General features: G+C 44.9%; 1 protein-coding gene across 1 annotated transcript in view; it reads left to right on the forward strand.

Moving 5' to 3' along the window:
- The window catches only part of LOC117457343 (dehydrogenase/reductase SDR family member 11-like), a 29,453-nt gene extending 15,493 nt beyond the window's left edge, over positions 1-13,960 (forward strand). The window contains exons 2-8 of the mRNA XM_034097369.2: positions 10,047-10,269; positions 11,194-11,403; positions 11,660-11,754; positions 12,350-12,479; positions 13,012-13,104; positions 13,189-13,254; positions 13,361-13,960. Of these exons, the coding sequence (XP_033953260.2) occupies positions 10,047-10,269; positions 11,194-11,403; positions 11,660-11,754; positions 12,350-12,479; positions 13,012-13,104; positions 13,189-13,254; positions 13,361-13,402 (859 nt within the window). The 3' untranslated portion in view covers positions 13,403-13,960. The remainder of the gene's footprint in view (positions 1-10,046; positions 10,270-11,193; positions 11,404-11,659; positions 11,755-12,349; positions 12,480-13,011; positions 13,105-13,188; positions 13,255-13,360) is intronic.
- The last annotated feature ends 3,710 nt before the right edge of the window (positions 13,961-17,670 follow it).

Below are 17,670 nucleotides of genomic sequence, written 5' to 3' on the forward strand. Positions count from 1 at the left end.
CTTTACCCGTATCTAGCTTTATATTAACTGATTGTGACACAGTATGTGGTTTAAAAACCAGGTTTATTGGGTTTGAAAGTCAATGGCAGGTGCAATTTATGCAATAATCGAATCATGCTGAGTCGATGACAGTTGATCATTTGTCCCATGTTGCTCATCAAAGCCAAAAACAAACAGTGCATTAAGTATAAAATAATGAATAACAATGTTTAGGACTTTTTACATGCATTTATCGGCCTGCATAATTGCATTTCAAGGCATCTGTCAGCATCTATTGATATTGAGATTATTCAGATTATTTTCTCTTTTGTGCATCATATTTTGTGTATGTTTGGATATTATATTAAATGTTAAAACTTTAAATGTTTTGAACGGTATAGACAGATTTGAAGGATTTCATGTGCCACAAATGTACACGAAAGAGAAAGGTCAGAAAAGTTGCATACATGTACTGTATACAGTACAGTACATGGACAAAGAGGGTTGCAGTCTAAAATGAAAACAAATGTATGAAAGTGCAGATTACCACCATATTTTGTACAAGCAATACAACTGCAGGTCCCGAACAGGTGGATCTGTGCCACTTTATGTCAAATATCAATATTAGCTGTTTCAGTATGAGTTGAGGTTAAACCAACTGTATCTTTAATAATGATTTTCCTTGTGGGCAAAGTAACAACCGTTTCAGTCGAAACATTGTTTATTTCCAACTCAGAGATTGTTATTTCCATCAATTGCAACAATTTGCTTATTGTAAATCCTCGAAACCACGTTGTGCTTCGAAATCCTTCATTTAGCAGTTCACCTGAGCGCATCAGTGACGTAATGACGCAGGCGGAGCTGAAGTACGTCCACTGTGCTGCGTTCACAAGCACCTGGCGGTAGGAGTTCTTGACCGCCTCTATCTCTGCAGCCAAAGCGCGGTGATCCTCTCCTGTCTTTAGTAAGGGGTTTGTGTTTACAGCAGCTTACATCATGCTACATGGTATTTACAAACAAACGCAAGATTGATGGCCAACAGCTAACACTATATAATCGTCTGTGATGCCCCTGTGGGTCCATCAGTAGAGAGGGTGTGGCTGTTCTATTTCGTCCCTACTGACCGCCAGAGGCGGTGCTTTAGCACTGGATATGTCCATCGCGCGCATGCGCAGCTCGAGTACCAATAACAACAAAGTCACCTGTGACCCACGTGACACCGGCTATATCAGCCGGTATTGTCAGAGGATCTGTTCCTTTCATCTTCTCGCTGCGCGAGGGTACCGTGGCTACGTTTTTGTAGCCTACAGCGTTCAGGTTTGAACGTTTGATCTGAGGGATTTCTCTGCAAACAGCTGGCCGCGGGGAGCTTCGCGACTGACAGTCGGAGCTACGGGTCGTTAGACGCGTCCTCCAGGAGCTGCGGCCGGCTGTGCAGAGCCTCGACAGACAGGTTGGTGTCAGCTTGTTGCTGGTGATGGCTGTGTTTCCACACCCTCTCCCAGCCAAGTTGTCCTGATTACCGTCTTATTGTTTGTGGCTTAGACTTTCTGGTGACGACAGTGTTCCCGCTTCCTCTCCCATAAAGTTGCCCTTATGCCCTTTTGAAAGTTCTGCTTGTGGCGTTGTGCCCGAGCTATCATTAGCATTTGAGTCCCAGCTTTGGCTGCGTCCCTCATTCAATTTAGTATGGAAGCCCAGAGGCTCATACTTTAAACCCGTTTTTCGTTTAGATGCAGAAAGTAAGGTAAGTACTTTCTATTTCTTATAAGCTATTATCTGGTCTTAACATTTGTGTTCTGACTTGGTCGCTTGATTGTTAGCAGCAGCCGCTTGGCTAACACCTTGCTGTTGAGCTTAACTATTAACTCAGGGCAGTGCTCCCGCTCCCTGTAGCATAGGGTTTGATTGCAGTAGCACTAGATCGTTGTATTACTGCTCCTAGTACTAGACTCCTAGCACTAGGATGATATGCAGAGAACATCTTCACGGCGGGTGTTGTGTGCTCGGCATGTGCGGTTACTACTGTAACCAGGCACGGTTCTATGTGGGCTGTTCTCTTTCTTAGAAGCTAATTATCTGGTCTTAACATTGTGTTCTGACTTGGTTGCTTGATTGTTAGCAGCAGCCGCTTGGCTAACACCTTGCATGTACGGTTAAGCTTCATTATTTAACTCAGCCGGTGAGGGCAGTGCTCTCGCTGCTGCTCCCGGTAAACGCATGGTATGGTTGCAGTAGCGCTATATCGTGGTATTTACTGCTCCTAGTACTAGACTCCTAGCACTAGGACGATATGCAGAGAACAATCTTCACTGTGTGTGCCGTGTGCTCTGCATGTATGGCCATTAAGGAGGATTTCATCCTCCCAATATTATATTGTCTAGTGGGCAGCCGTTGGCTGACACTTTTAGGCACCGGCCACAGTTACTATTGTAACTAATGTACTAGGCCGTAAGTACTGGCCATACTTACTACTGTAACTACGGTTCCAAGCCGTGCACGTACTGGCCATAGGCAATACCGTAACTACGGCTCTATGCTGTGTAAGTACTGGCCATAGTTACTACTGTAACTACGGTCCTAAACCATGTAAGTACTGGCCATAGTTACTACTGTAACTACGGTTCCAAACCGTGCAAGTACTGGCCAGAGTTACTACTGTAACTATGGCTCTATGCTGTGTAAGTACTGGCCAGAGTTACTACTGTAACTACGGTTAGATGCCGTGTGAGCCCTGGCCATGGTTACTGCTGTAACTACGGCTCTATGCTGTGTAAGTACTGGCCATAGTTACTACTGTAACTACGGTTCTAAACCATGTAAGTACTGGCCATAGTTACTACTGTAACTACGGTCCAAGCCGTGCAAGTACTGGCCAGAGTTACTACTGTAACTACGGCTCTCTGCTGTGTAAGTACTGGCCATAGTTACTACTGTAACTACGGTTCCAAGCCGTGCAAGTACTGGCCAAAGTTACGACTGTAACTACGGTTCTAAGCCGTGTAAGTACTGGCCATAGTTACTACTGTAACTACGGTTAGATGCAGTGTGAGCCCTGGCCATGGTTATTGCTGTAACTACAGCTCTGTGCTATTCTATTCTTTAGAAGCTAGTTATCTGGTCTTAAACATGTGTGTTATTTGACTTGATCTCGCTTGAACGTTAGCAGCAGCCGCTCGGCTAACGTCTTGCGTATACTGTTAAGCTTCTTTATTTTACCCAGCTAGGTGAAGGCAGTGCTCTCGCTCCCGCTCCCTCTACCGGTAATGCGGATGTAGCTACATCCCTTTTTCTGTTCGGCGAGTAGTAGCACCGCTCTACTCTTCCCGTTCAGCAGGTAGCTGGTGAAGGCTGTGTTCCCGCACCCGCTCCCGGTTACACTGCATCTGGCGTTCGACTCTAACTTAACCAGTGAAGGCAGTTCTCGCCCCCACTCCTGGTAGACGCCAAACGGCTTAGTTTTTCTGTTAAGCAGGTAGCCGGTGAAGGCTGTGTTCCCGCACCCGCTGCCGGTTACACTGCATCTGGCATTCGTCTCTAACTCAACCAGTGAAGGCAGTTCTCGCCCCCGCTCCTGGTAGACGCCAAACTGCCTTGTTTTTCTGTTAAGCAGGTAGCTGGTGAAGGCTGTGTTCCCGCACCTGGTTACGCTGCATCTGGCATTCGTCTCTAACTCGACCAGTGAAAGCAGTGTTCTCGCCCCCGCTCTTGGTAAACTGCCTTATTTACTAATCCAGCTAGGTGAAGGCAGTGATCTCGCTCCCGCTCCCTCTGCCGGTAACGTGGGTGTAATTACATCCCTATTTCTGTTGGGCGAGTAGCGGCGCGGCTCTACTCTTTCTGTTAAGCAGGTAGCTGGTGAAGGCTGTGTTCCCGCACCCGCTCCCGGTTATGCTGCATCTGGCATTCGTCTCTAACTCAACCAGTGAAGGTAGTGTTCTCGCCCCCGCTCCTGGTAGACGCGGAACTGCCCTGTTTTTCCGTTAAGCAGGTAGCGGGTGAAGGCTGTGTTCCCGCACCCGCTCCCGGTTATGCTGCATCTGGCATTCGTCTCTAACTCAGCCGGCAGTGTTCTCGCCCCCGCTCCTGGTAGACGCTGAACTGCCGTGTTTATTAATCCAGCCAGGTGAAGGCAGTGCTCTCGCTCCCGCTCCCTCTGCCGGTAACGTGGGTGTAATTACATCCCTCTTTCTGTTCGGCGAGTAGCAGCAACGCTCTACTCTTTCCATTAAGCAGGTAGCTGGTGAAGGCTGGGTTCCCGCACCCGCTCCCGGCTACGCTGCATCTGGCTACCTACAGAATGGTTCATTCATGTAGCGCCTGTATGGCTTCTCTTGAGCCCGAGGACGGCCACGACCGCTGCCCCTCCTGCCTCGGCCGCTTCTGGCGGTCAGTGGGGACGAAATTCGAGCATCTGAGGGAGGTTCTCACGGTAAACGCCTGCATTAGCTGTAGCTGCATGCCTCGGGTGCTCAGAGTGGCTCGAATCACTGAGGTGGAACGTCTGGCAGCAGCCAACAGACACCTCTCCTTGTCACGTCCTCCTCCAGATCAATTCGGCCGTTCCCGGCGACTTGAGGGAGCGATGGCTATGTGTGCTCCCCCCAATAGAAGGACTAGAAACAGGCTGTCCTCTAAAGTGGATCGGCTAGCTGCCGATAGGGGCATGATGAAGTCGCCTCTTCAGCCTGGGCCCGGTGTAGGGGCTGCTAGCCCCCCCCCCCCCCTCCTTCGGTTGGGGGGAGAGCTGTTTAGATCAGCTGCCCTGGAGGCACTGGAGCGTGCCGCCCAAGCTAGGCAGACCAGGCAGCAGCACTCGGGTCCTCGCAGACCTGTGCCCACTCCCAGCAGGCCCAGGGGCCGCTCTAGCAGCCGCACTCAGCCGCCGGATTACAGGGGTGGTCTGCAGAGGTCTTAGCGGCCCACTCAACCGCCTCCCAATGACTTTCGTGCCCCATGTCGCCCGCCTTCCAGGTGGCCTCGTGCCCCAGAGCCTTACCGGAACCCCCCAAGAGGCTCCAGGGTCCGGGGGGCTGGGCTCTGAAATCCCGGGGGTGGTCGGCGGCTGCTTTCCCAGCAGCAGCTCCGTTTCTGGGCAGTCTGTACTTCCGTCCCTTGGGCGGTTTTCACCTTAACCCAGGGGTACAGACCGCAGCTCCGGCCCCTAGCCTTCGGCTGGGTCTAATTGACAGTCGTCAGCAATCCGGCAGGGGCCCTACCTCTAGGCCAAGAGTTGTCCGTCCTTTTGTCCAAGGACGCAATCAACCCAGTAAGACCCTCTGCTTAGCCAGGGGGTTCTACTCGGCATACTTTCTCGTGAGCAAGAAAGTCGGCGGATTTCGCCCGATCTTGGACCTCAGAGGAATCAACAGATTCCTGAAGGTGCTGCCATTCTATATGCTGACTACTGCATACGCACAGGTGGAGTGGTTCCCAACCGAGGGATGCCTACTTCCACGTGGGCCGGGCAAGAGGGTGCCTTATATTCAGTTCATCCGGCCCTTGGGCAGACTGGCAGCTGCCTCGGCCGCTGGGCCCTTAGGCCCGCTGTCGTTGCGCCCCATGCAGATGTGGCTGAACAGCCTTCACTTGGATGCCAAGTGGCACAGGCACAGTGAAGTCAGGGTGTCGCAGCATTGCTCCACTCTCCGTCACGCTGGAGGGGCAGGGCCTATCTCCTGGTAGGCGTGCCCATGGGCGCCATCCCATCCCGCCAGGAGACCATCACAATAGGTGCATGTCTCTCAGGGTGGGGTGCAGTGCGGCAGGGCAGGACCGTTCAGGGTCAGTGGTCTGCCCAGCAGAGTGCGCGCCGGGTCAACGTGCTAGAGCTTCGGGCCGTGCAGCTTGCACTCACGCACTGGGGGGCAAGAATGTGCGTGTTCCTTGGGGACAGCATGTACATTGTTGCTTAGACAACAGTCCCTTCTAGATAGTGGACGTTCTCACTCCACTCTGAATTTATGTGGCTGCGATTCTGCCCGACATGTTCGGGTCGACGGCGCCACGGCGGGGTGCCACAGGTCGGTGTCCCTCTTTATGAGAGGGGCTTTACGGCAGCGTCCCCCTTGCACCCTGAGGGCTCCGGCTTGGGACCTGCCCTTGCTGCCGGATGCCCTATCATCTCCTCCCTTCGAGCCCCTGGCCCAGGTGGGGCTTAGGTGGCTGCCCACGAAGGCAGCATTTCTGCTTGCCATAGCCTCAGGGAAGTGAGTCGGGGAGTTGCATGTCCTCTCCATAAACAATACATGCCCGAGGTGAGACTCTCAGGCGTTGCCCTTTGGGCAAATGTGGCATTCCCGCCGGGGTCCTTCCACAAACTCACTTCAATCAGCCTGCCCAGCTGGCACGCTTTGACGTTCAGGAGTACGGCACATCGAAGTTGCTGTGCCCTGGGGGTGCCCAAAGGGCGTATATCAAGGCTACTGCCTGTATACGGCAGGAGGAGCAACTCTTGAGTTTGCCCTGGCGGCACTAAAGGAGGTTAGGCCCTCTAACCAGTGGCTGCCCCACTGGGTTGTCGATACCATCTCACAGGCTTACGGGGCCAGTGGCCGCCCCCTGCCATCAGGCTGAGATGCCACTCTACAAGGAGCATCTCAACATATTGGGCTGCCCTGAGAGGGGTGCCCCTGGAGACCATCTGCGTCGTGGGCGTCTTCTGGCACATTCTCCAGTTGTCATCAGGTCAATGTCGCCACTCCCCATTCTTTGGGCGTGGTCCTTTTGCCGAGCTCCGCTGCTTCCAGTGGTGAGCAAGGGCTTGGATTCTTCATGACATTGTTGGTATAAGTCATCCAGTGCTAAAGCACCGCCTCTGGCGGTCAGTAGGGACGAAATAGAACGATAGTTACGGCTGTAACTACGGTTCTATGAGTCCCGGATGACCGCCAGAGTTCCCTGTCACTCAGAATTCTTGTGTGCTCGCGAGAAGATTCGGGGAACAGATCCTCTGACAATACCGGCTGATATAGCCGGTGTCACGAACCGTAGTTACAGCCGTAACTATCGTTCTGGCTGTGCTGCATTGGATCAGTGATTGCACTGATTGCAGTAACTCAGGGCACCTGGGTCTGGTGTCCTGCAGCTATTTGAAGCCTCTCTGCTCCTCTCTGTTCTCTCTCTGCTTCTCCCTGCAGGCAGTGTGCGAACTATACCACGGTCTCCGGGGGAGCTGGGATTTTTTTGTGGGGGGGGGGGGTAAATGTTGATCCGTGCATTAATAGCAACAGCACAGACATAGGCCTATTATAAAGAGAAAACCTGTTGCACACGGGGTGGTGCCATAGGTCTACATTTACATGAAACGTCCCGATGGATCATGTTCATGTCAACAGATTTTCCGAGCATGTATGGGCTACGCAAACTTCGATCAACTTGATTATAAATAATCCACGGACCACCAATGACTGTTTAATGAAATCAACTTAAAATGACTCAAAAACAGGCTACATTGTTTCACATAGGCTATAGCCTATTATGGCTGTAGCCTACACAGAGCCGAACACATGCGATAAGAGCAGCCAGCGGCACCAACCATGAACAATATTAATATTAATAATACAGCTATAGCACAACACAACCCTCTCACTGCCTGGAGAGACGCGACGCCACACACACACAACACAACGATGCACATAGCTCTTCAGCCCCCAAGTTAACGTTAGCTGTCAAGTTAGCACTGACCTTAGCTCCCTCCTCTCTCGGTTCTGTTGTAGCAGCAGTCACAACGTACGATGTGCTACCACCAGCTACATTCGGTTGGTCTTCTTGATCAGGTTGTTTGGCCGTCTTTTTAAAGAAATTGCCCAAAGTAAGTTGTTTTTTTCAGCAGCAGCAACAATGCCTGGTAAACATGCAGTGCCAACTAAACGAGCTTGTGAGTGAGTGGGTAGTGGGTGGAGCTGCGGGCAGCGTGCAAGCAGGCGAAACTTTTTTCATGAATCATAAACTCTAAATATAATTTTATTTCACTTATTTTACACCTTTGAAAAAAGAAAAACATGCCCAAAATGGAATTTATTTGGTCATCATATCAGTATTTTAGAGAGCTCCCCCCAAATTTCACAAACCATGTTCCCAGGGGAGCTCATGTCACCACTAGGGGAGCTATAGCTCCCCCTGCTCCCCTCCAGTTCGCACCCTGCCTGCAGGCACCTGGTTTTGTTGAGTATAGCTACTATGAGTTTCTTCAGTTGCTTTACTTTGTGCACTTCAACACTCTCACACACATACATGTCCATACAATCCTCACCCTGCATTTACATTACTGATACCACTGACATCCACACCTCATACTTTACTGGTTTTGACTTGATTTGATTTGTTTGTCCTAAATAAACATATTTTGTTAACCGTCAACATGGTGTGTCTCCTTTTTGTTGTGGCCTTTTGAGCCAGGTCATAACATCGTCCAATGACAAAGGTGAATGAGTTCAAATACCTGGAAGACTGTGGTTTGATAGCAAATGGCTACATGGAAAATGCATATTAATCAAGTGGAAACAAAATGCAACAAAGTATTACATTTATTGCGAGCTGTAGCTGGATGCAACTGGGGCGCAGATAAACAAGCATTAATAGACATTTACAGATCAATTATGAGGTCCACAATAGACTATGGTTGTATGGAGCAGCAGCAAAAACATAGCTTTTAAAAATAGATTGAATACAATATAAAGCATTGCGGCTGTGTATTGGAGCGATAAAGTCATCCCCTATCAATGCAGTTCTGATAGAAGCAAGAGAGACACCGCTGGAGATCAGAAGAGAGAAACTTGCTCTGTCATACTGGGTCAGACAAGGAAGTGGAGAAGAAAATATTTCAAACAGAATATTACAGGATTGCTGGGAATATGCAAAATTCCAGGGACGTGGGTTTGGCTGGACAAGTAAGGAGAGAACGAGGGCAAGTGGAGAATATCACGTTTGCCAAAGCAATCCCATTTAGCAGTGTTCCCCCATGGCTGTTCCCAGAAGCTAAAATAGATATGAGTATTATAGAAAGGAAAAAAGAGTGGCAAATAAATGAAGTGGGAATTAAAACAAGTATGTATCTGAACGAAAAGTACTACAAATGTATACAGATGGTTCTAAGAACAAGGAAGAGTGTGTTGGAGTTGGCATATACATCCCAGACTTTAAAATACCTATTTTAAAAAGAGCATCTGATCAATTATCAGTGTATACAGCAGAAATGCTTGCTGTAATAATAGGATTGCAGTGGGTTGAAGAGGTCAGACCAGATAGGGTGGTTATATGTACAGATTCATTGTCCATATTACAAAGCATACAATCAACAACAGCTAGACATTCTCTAGAACTGAATCATAGCCTTTAAGACTGCACAGATCTACTGTTCTGCTGGGTGCCTGCACATGAGGGGTGAAAGGGAACGAGCAAAAGGGAATTTGCTGATAAATTAGCAAAAAGTGCACTACAAAAGCAAATAACATTACCAGTTCAACTTGGTAAAGGAGAAGGGAAAGCAGTCATTAAGAAAAAAGGGATGGAGATCTGACAGAAGAGGTGGGAGGAAGACCAGAAAAGCAAGAACTATCACAAAGTACAAAAGACATTTACAATTAATATTCATAAAGAAAGAAACAGAAGGGAGGAAATCATGATGGCTAGACTCAGAATAAATCACACAGCTTTGAATAGTACGCTGTATATCATGGGGAAAAGTGACAGTAACAAGTGTGCGAACTGCAGTAAAAGAAGATGTAGAACCATAGACTGTATATGTGTACAACATATTGTTACATTGTGACATCTATAAAGCGGAAAGAGAACAATTAAAGGCTAAGGTCTTAGAGGCAGAGAGGGAATGGATTGTGGTTGGTGTTTTGGGAACAAAAGGAGAGGGAGTAAGAGCTACCAGAAAGGCACTGTTTAAATTCTTGAGTGAAACTGGGGTAGGAAAAATAATTTAACATTAGGTCAGGAAAACACATAGATTTGTTTTTTGTTTTATTTATTTCATGGTTTTATTGATTTTAATTTAATTTTGATTAGAGCATAAGTTAAAGAGTTGGAATGATGTGATGATTCATACTCTTGTACAGTAGGTGGCGGTATGCACCTTTTAAGTTGTTTGCAATCCGCCAAAAGCAAGAGAAGAAGAAGAAGAAGAAGAACAGCAGTTTACCGAGAGAGATGGACCGCTGGAGGGGCAGAGTGGCCCTGGTGACCGGGGCCTCGTTGGGGATCGGGGCGGCCATAACCAAGGAGCTGGTCCGGTGCGGAATGAAAGTGGTGGGCTGTGCCAGGGACGTAGAAAAAATACAGGTGCGTTTGCTCTGAACTTAAAAGTGAATTACCGCACTCGCACTGTCTCGGGGTAGGTAATGAGTTACAGCCCACCTGAGTAGTACACAACACCGCCACACTACAAGCGAAGCTCAAGTTAGCTGTGAGTTAGTTAGCCACACTTCCAAACACTGTGTTGATATAATGTGCTAAAGTGGAAGTATAACTTTAGAGAGACCTGGAAGTGAATTTAGTAGAAAATGCATTTTATTTTTGAACCTCTTTCCACAAGTTGTTTTGCTCCAGCCATTAGATAATAACATAATATAAAAGTTGTTGTTAGTATTTTAGCATAGACTAGGGAGTATGGGGGCGTACACATTTGATGTTTTTAAAGAAAGGTTTCTCGTGATCAAGTGATACGTAAACATACAAGGAACTGGCCTCTTATTTTCCTGTAGGTCTAAAAAATAAATAAACATTATCATCTGTTTCTAATCTTGCTGCCAACTTGGTGTGTTGGCAGCAATAGTTTATTTAATTGAAAACCTCCTGTGGCTCAATCAAAATGGACAAGTTTAATAGGCTACATTATAGCTGACTTCATAAAAGTTTTATGAAATAAAACATTGACCTCCATAAACAGAGGTTCTAACTTTTTAAATGAGGTGTGGTAGGTGGGTATAGTGTGGCTTTTGTTTGGGATGTATTATTCCACTTATATGATTAGAGATGAGATGCATCAAAACCTGGATGACTTTGCACCTGAACAACTTCCTGGTAAACAATCTGTAAAACATGTTCCAAGCTTGGCTCAAGTTTTCCTGAGGCAATTATGTTTTCTCACAAAAAACTGCTCTAAAGAGCACATAAAAGTGTATCAATAAGTATCATGAAGAAGACATATTCAAATGACCATCACATGTAAATACAAAGTACATCTTTTTATTTTTTGTATTTTAGAACCTGGCAGCTGAGTGTCAAAGCGCAGGCCACAGTGGTGTTTTGGTACCTTTCAAGTGTGACTTGAACAACGAGGAGGAGATTCTGTCCATGTTCGCTGCCATTAAAGATCAGCACAAAGGGGTGGATGTGTGCATCAACAACGCTGGCCTGGCTCACCCAGAGTCGCTGTTACACGGCCAAACCAGCGGCTGGAAGAACATGCTGGATGTAAGTATTTTTATTGTTTAAAAGAAATGCGGTACATATAATAAAACATGTGTTTCACCTTAACATTGAGTAGTGAATACTAAAAACATATAGAAATGTCTCCGGCAACTCTGAGTTCACTGATTTATAGTTTTTACATTGGCTTAAAACAGGTACATTCTGTTGGCATCTTGTTTTCCGCTTCTTAACACTAGAGGCCATTATCCGGAAGCTGCTAATGTCTTTACTTGTTAGTTTTCTGCTTGGTGTCTTGCAGGTGAACGTTCTTGCCTTGTGTATCTGCTCCCGTGAAGCGTATCAGTCAATGAAAGAAAGAAATGTTGACGATGGGCACATCATTAACTTAAACAGGTAAACATTTATTTATTTCCTTTGATATTTGCAGCAGTGGAATTCCCCTTCAAATGTTAACTAACATTACTCAATAGAGTTATTACCACGAATACATCACCCATTTTTTTAACTGACTACGGCTGCAACCAACAATTATTTTCAATACCGATTTAATTCGCCAATTATTTCATATAATTTGGTTTGTAAAATATAATAAAATAGTGAGTCATAATATCCATAAGCCTAAGGTGACACTTAATATATTTTTCTGTGGTCAACCAGTAGTCGTTGCAACACCTAACGTTATTCAGTTCACTATCAAATAAGACAAAGACCATTTTCAAACACAGATACATTTGGTGTTTTTGCTTGAAAAAGGACTTTAACAATGAAGATTTAATCATTTTTTTAAATAGTTGCAGCCCTAAACCTAATAGAGTTTTGTGTCTCACACATTGTCTGGCAATTCTTAGTCAAATGTGGCTTTTTATAGAACGACTAACAAATACATTTTTGGGGATTTTGGAACATTCCCATGTACAAGACTTATATCAGTAAATGTTGCTGTCCTGGTTAACCCTTTGTATAACTCGTATATCCTCTTCTGTTGCAGCATGAGCGGACATCGTGTAGTCCACAATACTGATGTACACTTCTACAGCTCCACCAAGTTCGCTGTGACAGCTCTGACCGAGGGCCTGAGGCAGGAGCTGCGTGAGGCCAACACCCACATCAGAGCCACAGTAAGAGATACTCTAAAGTACTTTTTAGTCAGATTTACACATCCAGCCAGTGTTGGGAACGTTCAGAAATGTAATAAGTAATGTCACTATTTTAATGACTTGTTAGAGATTGTTTTACTTCTCCAACACATGTTTCAAACTAAGCAAAGCTGAAAAGTCCTTCTACCATAAACCTCACTTTTATTAAATGTTCCCCATTTAAGTTGAATTAAGATTGGAACAGAGTTCCCTAATGATTGTAATATTTTGAACTAAACATTTCTTACCAAAAATAATATATATGGATGTAACTTATTTTGAATCACCAACAATTTAATTTACTGTTGATTCCAATAACATTATTTTTGTAATTTAATAACATAACTACATGTTCGTAGCTGTACAGTATTTATGTTAAATGTGTTTAAAAAGTGAAAATACACCATCATTATCAAGAACACTTGAGTCAATTAAGTAAATGTGCCGGATTTAACATCATTTTATATCATTTCAGGATTTTCTTTAGTAGCTGATGATTTCCTCTTGTTTTTAGTGTATTTCTCCTGGGGTGGTGGAGACAGAATTTGCTTCGAGGCTCTACAGCCAAAATGCTGATAAAGCTGCTGCTTCTTACACAAAATTTAAGGTAGAAATATATTATTCCTACTTTCCCAAAGTATTGTTGTTATATCTTTTTAGCATATTTATAAATGTTGGACTTCTCTTACAGGCTTTGGAAGCAATAGATGTTGCTAACTCGGTTATATACGTCCTGAGCGCCCCTCCCCATGTGCAGGTACAGTATGCCTCTCTAATGTTATCACTCATGTTTTTACCTTTGCTCTTCGTCATGTTTTGTTACTTTACCCATAATGGGACTACCTTTATGTCTTTTCTTTCAGATTGGAGACATTCAGATGCGACCTGTGGAGCAGGTGTTGTAGTGCTGTGACAGCTGAGACACATTCATCTCACTGGTTTACTACCATCATTTTATTTGATCATGGAACAGATTGGGTTTGGAATTTTGCACACTAATTTTGCCCTTAATTAAATGTCTGATTTGAAGAATAATGTTGCACTCCAAATTTATTGGCACAGATTTGGATTTTTTGTTTGACAGTAAACCCATATCACAAAGATACAAGAATAGCAACACGCAGCATAAAACTGTAAAGATAAAATGTCACAAGCATGTGTAACAGTAAAAAACACAGTTTACTGACTTCGATGATCCTCTTACTTTACCTTAAGAACATTTTTTTTGTACAGTACTATTTTGTTTTTAAGCATAAACCTACAAAACAGAATTACCCTTCTTTCAATCTTAGCTGTACTTTCTGTTAAGTGCTAATTTACAAATATTGGAAACGCTATACAATGATGTGACCAGAGTCAACTACACTTGCTCAGCATTGTATCATTGTGATTAGTTTAAGAGAACCTTTGTGCCAAGTACAGCACTGTAAAGTTTCTCAATAAATGAATGATTCAATAACAAAGTCTGCCTGAATCATATATTAGATCTATTTTCTGCATTTATTCACAATCATATTACACTTAGCACAGCCATATATTATACAAACAGACAGCTATGGGCTGGGGTCTGGACATTATCTCTGCTGTAGATAAGGAATTTCCTCCCTAATAGGTGTTGATGTTACAACATTTTTTGGTATCAATATTAATCATTTACTAAATATTTTTCAACTTCTGGTGATTAAAAGCTGTTTCTATAGGACTTTGTACATTAACCTCGATTACAGAATTTATGCGAACAGGGTTGCATCACATGTCAACATTCAGTAAGTACTTGGTTGTCTGATAAGGTGCGGTCCCTTTAACACAATTTATCTTTTTCTCATAGACAGACTTTTTACAATTCTTATCAGCATGGTTATAATTGTCATAAAAAGAAACATAAGTTCCCAGGGCTCAACATTAATGACTGCCCGATGGCCCAGGGCCATCTAGTATTTAGCTCGGGCAATGAAGCCTCAACTGCTGGTTGCCCGATCGGGCAATCTATTATGCCAGTATCATGCAGCTCGCGGATCCAGTAATGAGTGACCCGACAGTAAAACTAAACATATCTATAGCTAGTTCAGGTAGTTTGAGAGGTAATTAACCCTCCTGTTATATTCGTTTTTTGTAACAGCAATAATATTCGTGGGTCAATTTGACCCAGTGCATTTTACATAGTTTGTACCTTTTATTACTATCAATGAAATCAATATTTAGTGCAATTGTGTTATTCACCCCTCACAGATAATAATAATAATTCCTTACATTTATTATAACGCTTTTTCCAGTGCTCAAAGCGCTTTACAAATACATATCACACACATTTGACATACATGCAGTGGTCACTGTGGACAATACCCACAGGAGCAAGTTCAGGTGAAGTGTCTTGCCCAAGGACACAACGGCTTTACAGAGGCAGCAGCGGCGGGTTTCACCCCTTGATCTGATGATCATTGCACAGCACACTGCGCCACACCGTCCATCTTCACGCCTCAAAGTCATCGAGGCGCTTTTACAAGTACACATTAGTATCATACATGTACTGTGGACAATACCCACAGGAGCAACTCCGGGTGAAGTGTCTTGCCCAAGGACACAACGGCCTGACGCAGTGGCGGCAGGAGCGGGTTTCGAACTGGAGTTCCCCAGCACTCCCCCTTGATCTGATGATCGGATGCACAGACCACTGCGCCACCCGTCCCAGATCATGATTCCATTAGAATAAGTCACTCTCAACTTTCTCAAAACATATACATTCAAACACATTTTTCTATTTTCTTTTTTACATTGGAATAACACAACATGTTTTAAATTCATTTTAAAATGTTCCAACTTGTTTTACAATTGGTTGATGTTGATAAATAGAGACGAGACATCTCTTCTGTTCAGGGTCAAATTGACCCGTTCACTTAGAATCGAGCCAAATGAGTCATAAGGGTGTGTGTGTGTGTGTGTGTGTGTGGGGCTCCTCCAACTGGCTTTCCAGTGTAAACCTGCAGGTTAATGCATAGCTGGAGTTTGCATCACATGCTGCCCATATTTTCAAGCCATATTTTGCCGGTTTCGAAGGCATGTATTGCTTGAACGGGCAACGACCTCTGAATGCCACCAGCCTTTCATCCACTGTGACATTGGGTCCTAGGTTGTAGAGAAGTGGAAGCCGCTCTACCCACTTGTCCCACGCTGCCATCTTGTCTCTCTCACGTCTGCCAGCTCTTGTGTCACGATTATCAAATCGGATCACTCTTGAGAACATGTGGAAAGTCCCAAGAGACATTGTGGCTTGAAATATATTCCTGCCTGTGTCTGCGTCCCACAGGCTGGCTGTCGATTCATCCTTGGATTTGTAGACCCCAGCCAGGATGAGGAGACCCAAATACGTATGTAAATGCATTTCATCCAGCTCCTTCCACTCCTCCCCATTAAAGCAAACAGATATTGTTCTAAACTGTATTAAAGTAAACAGGTATTATCTTGAACTGTATTGAAGTGAACATGTATTATTTGGGACTGTTTTAAAGTAATCCTATATATATATATAAACCTTCTTACATACACTTTCCCAGACACCCTGACACACACACAATACACTCCCTGACCAAGATATCCACACACACACACACACACACATACACTTTCCCAGACGCCCTGACACACACAACACACTCTGACCAAGATACACACACACACACACACACACACACACACACACACACACTTCCTCTTACCAAACGCACACACATGTCCTTTTCAAGGTTCTTTTTGGGGCCAATATAATCTCAAGCACCAATATATCTGTGTACAATGTTTGATACTAATATATCTGTGTACAATGTTTGATACTAATATATCTGTGTACAATGTTTGATTGTTTGAGAAAGAATAGTTTGTGTGAAACCTTCCCTGGGAAATTAAAGGAGTAGAGTCCGGTGGAAGATAAGCAGTGACTCTCCGCCCCAAATATGTCCATATATACTGTTGTTTATTCATGCCAAATGCCCCCTGTTGCTGACTGGCTGGTCCCGATATCTGTATCGCACGGCAGTGGAGCGGGGAGCCCGGAGTGTTCTGTTACAGGGCACTCTGTATTTTCGTATTGTGTATTTTTACCATTAAAATCAGATTATTGTTATAACTTTAATGCCGGTGTTTTGAACTCCTTTTCTTATTAATCTGACCAGGCTCATATCTAACGGACGGCGCGGAGCAGAGCTGGGCTTTAAGCCACCACTACTGTGTTTGCTCCTACACCATATACACGTCTCCCTTCCAGATTGGTCATATCCAGAACGATCTTCAGCACTGTGTTCGAAATTACCAGCTCAAAAGCAGACTTGATGTCTGTGACATGAGAGACTGCCATCCTGGTGGGCCCTGGCACTGCCTTCATTATGTTTGCTGCCGATAGTGTTGCCTGGCGTCCATTAGGGGATGAGGACCACTGAATGTCACCATTTTTGGACATGAATGTCTCATCTGGGCGAATATCAGTTTCCTCATCTGATTGATCAGAATCTTCATCTTCATCGTTTACCTCAAGGTAGTCTTCATCCTCGGAAACGTTCTCCTCTATCTCGCTGTCGTGATCCTCCTCAAGGATGTATTCCATATAGCCCAGGGCTGTCCTCTCTTCACTTGCGTTGTTCATTTTGTCTGATAGTATTGTGAGTATACTGTACGTTAGGTGCAGAGTATAATGTATCCCAGTGTGGGAGGAGCTTACACATTTGAGACTTGAACACTCTGACCCCCACTTTCACTAACAGGTGCGGTGTGTATTTGTGTAAATCTGTCTGTATCTGTCTTTTTGTGTGTGGAAAATTACGATATATATATACTGTATATCACATTTGAACCCTCTGACCCCTTCTAGCCTCCACTTTCACTGGTGTGTGTGTGTGTGTGTGTGTGTGTGTGTGTGTGTGTGTGTGTGTGTGTGTGTGTGTGTGTGTGTGTATTTCTGACCCCTTTTAGCCTCCACTTTCACTGCCGGGTCAGATTGACCCGAATACCATCTCTGTGATATAGACATGTAGGGGGGGGGTTCCAAATGCATGACATGAACCATTTTCATTTTACTTGTTTATTCTTTCACACACGCATACGGGTATTGGGCCGAGGGCGACACCGTACTGCTGGTATTTCACGCGAGGTGCAAGCAGAATATCATAGTCTATTGCCTTAATCA

This window comes from Pseudochaenichthys georgianus, chromosome 13 (assembly GCF_902827115.2).
Source record: "Pseudochaenichthys georgianus chromosome 13, fPseGeo1.2, whole genome shotgun sequence".
NCBI lineage: Eukaryota > Metazoa > Chordata > Actinopteri > Perciformes > Channichthyidae > Pseudochaenichthys > Pseudochaenichthys georgianus.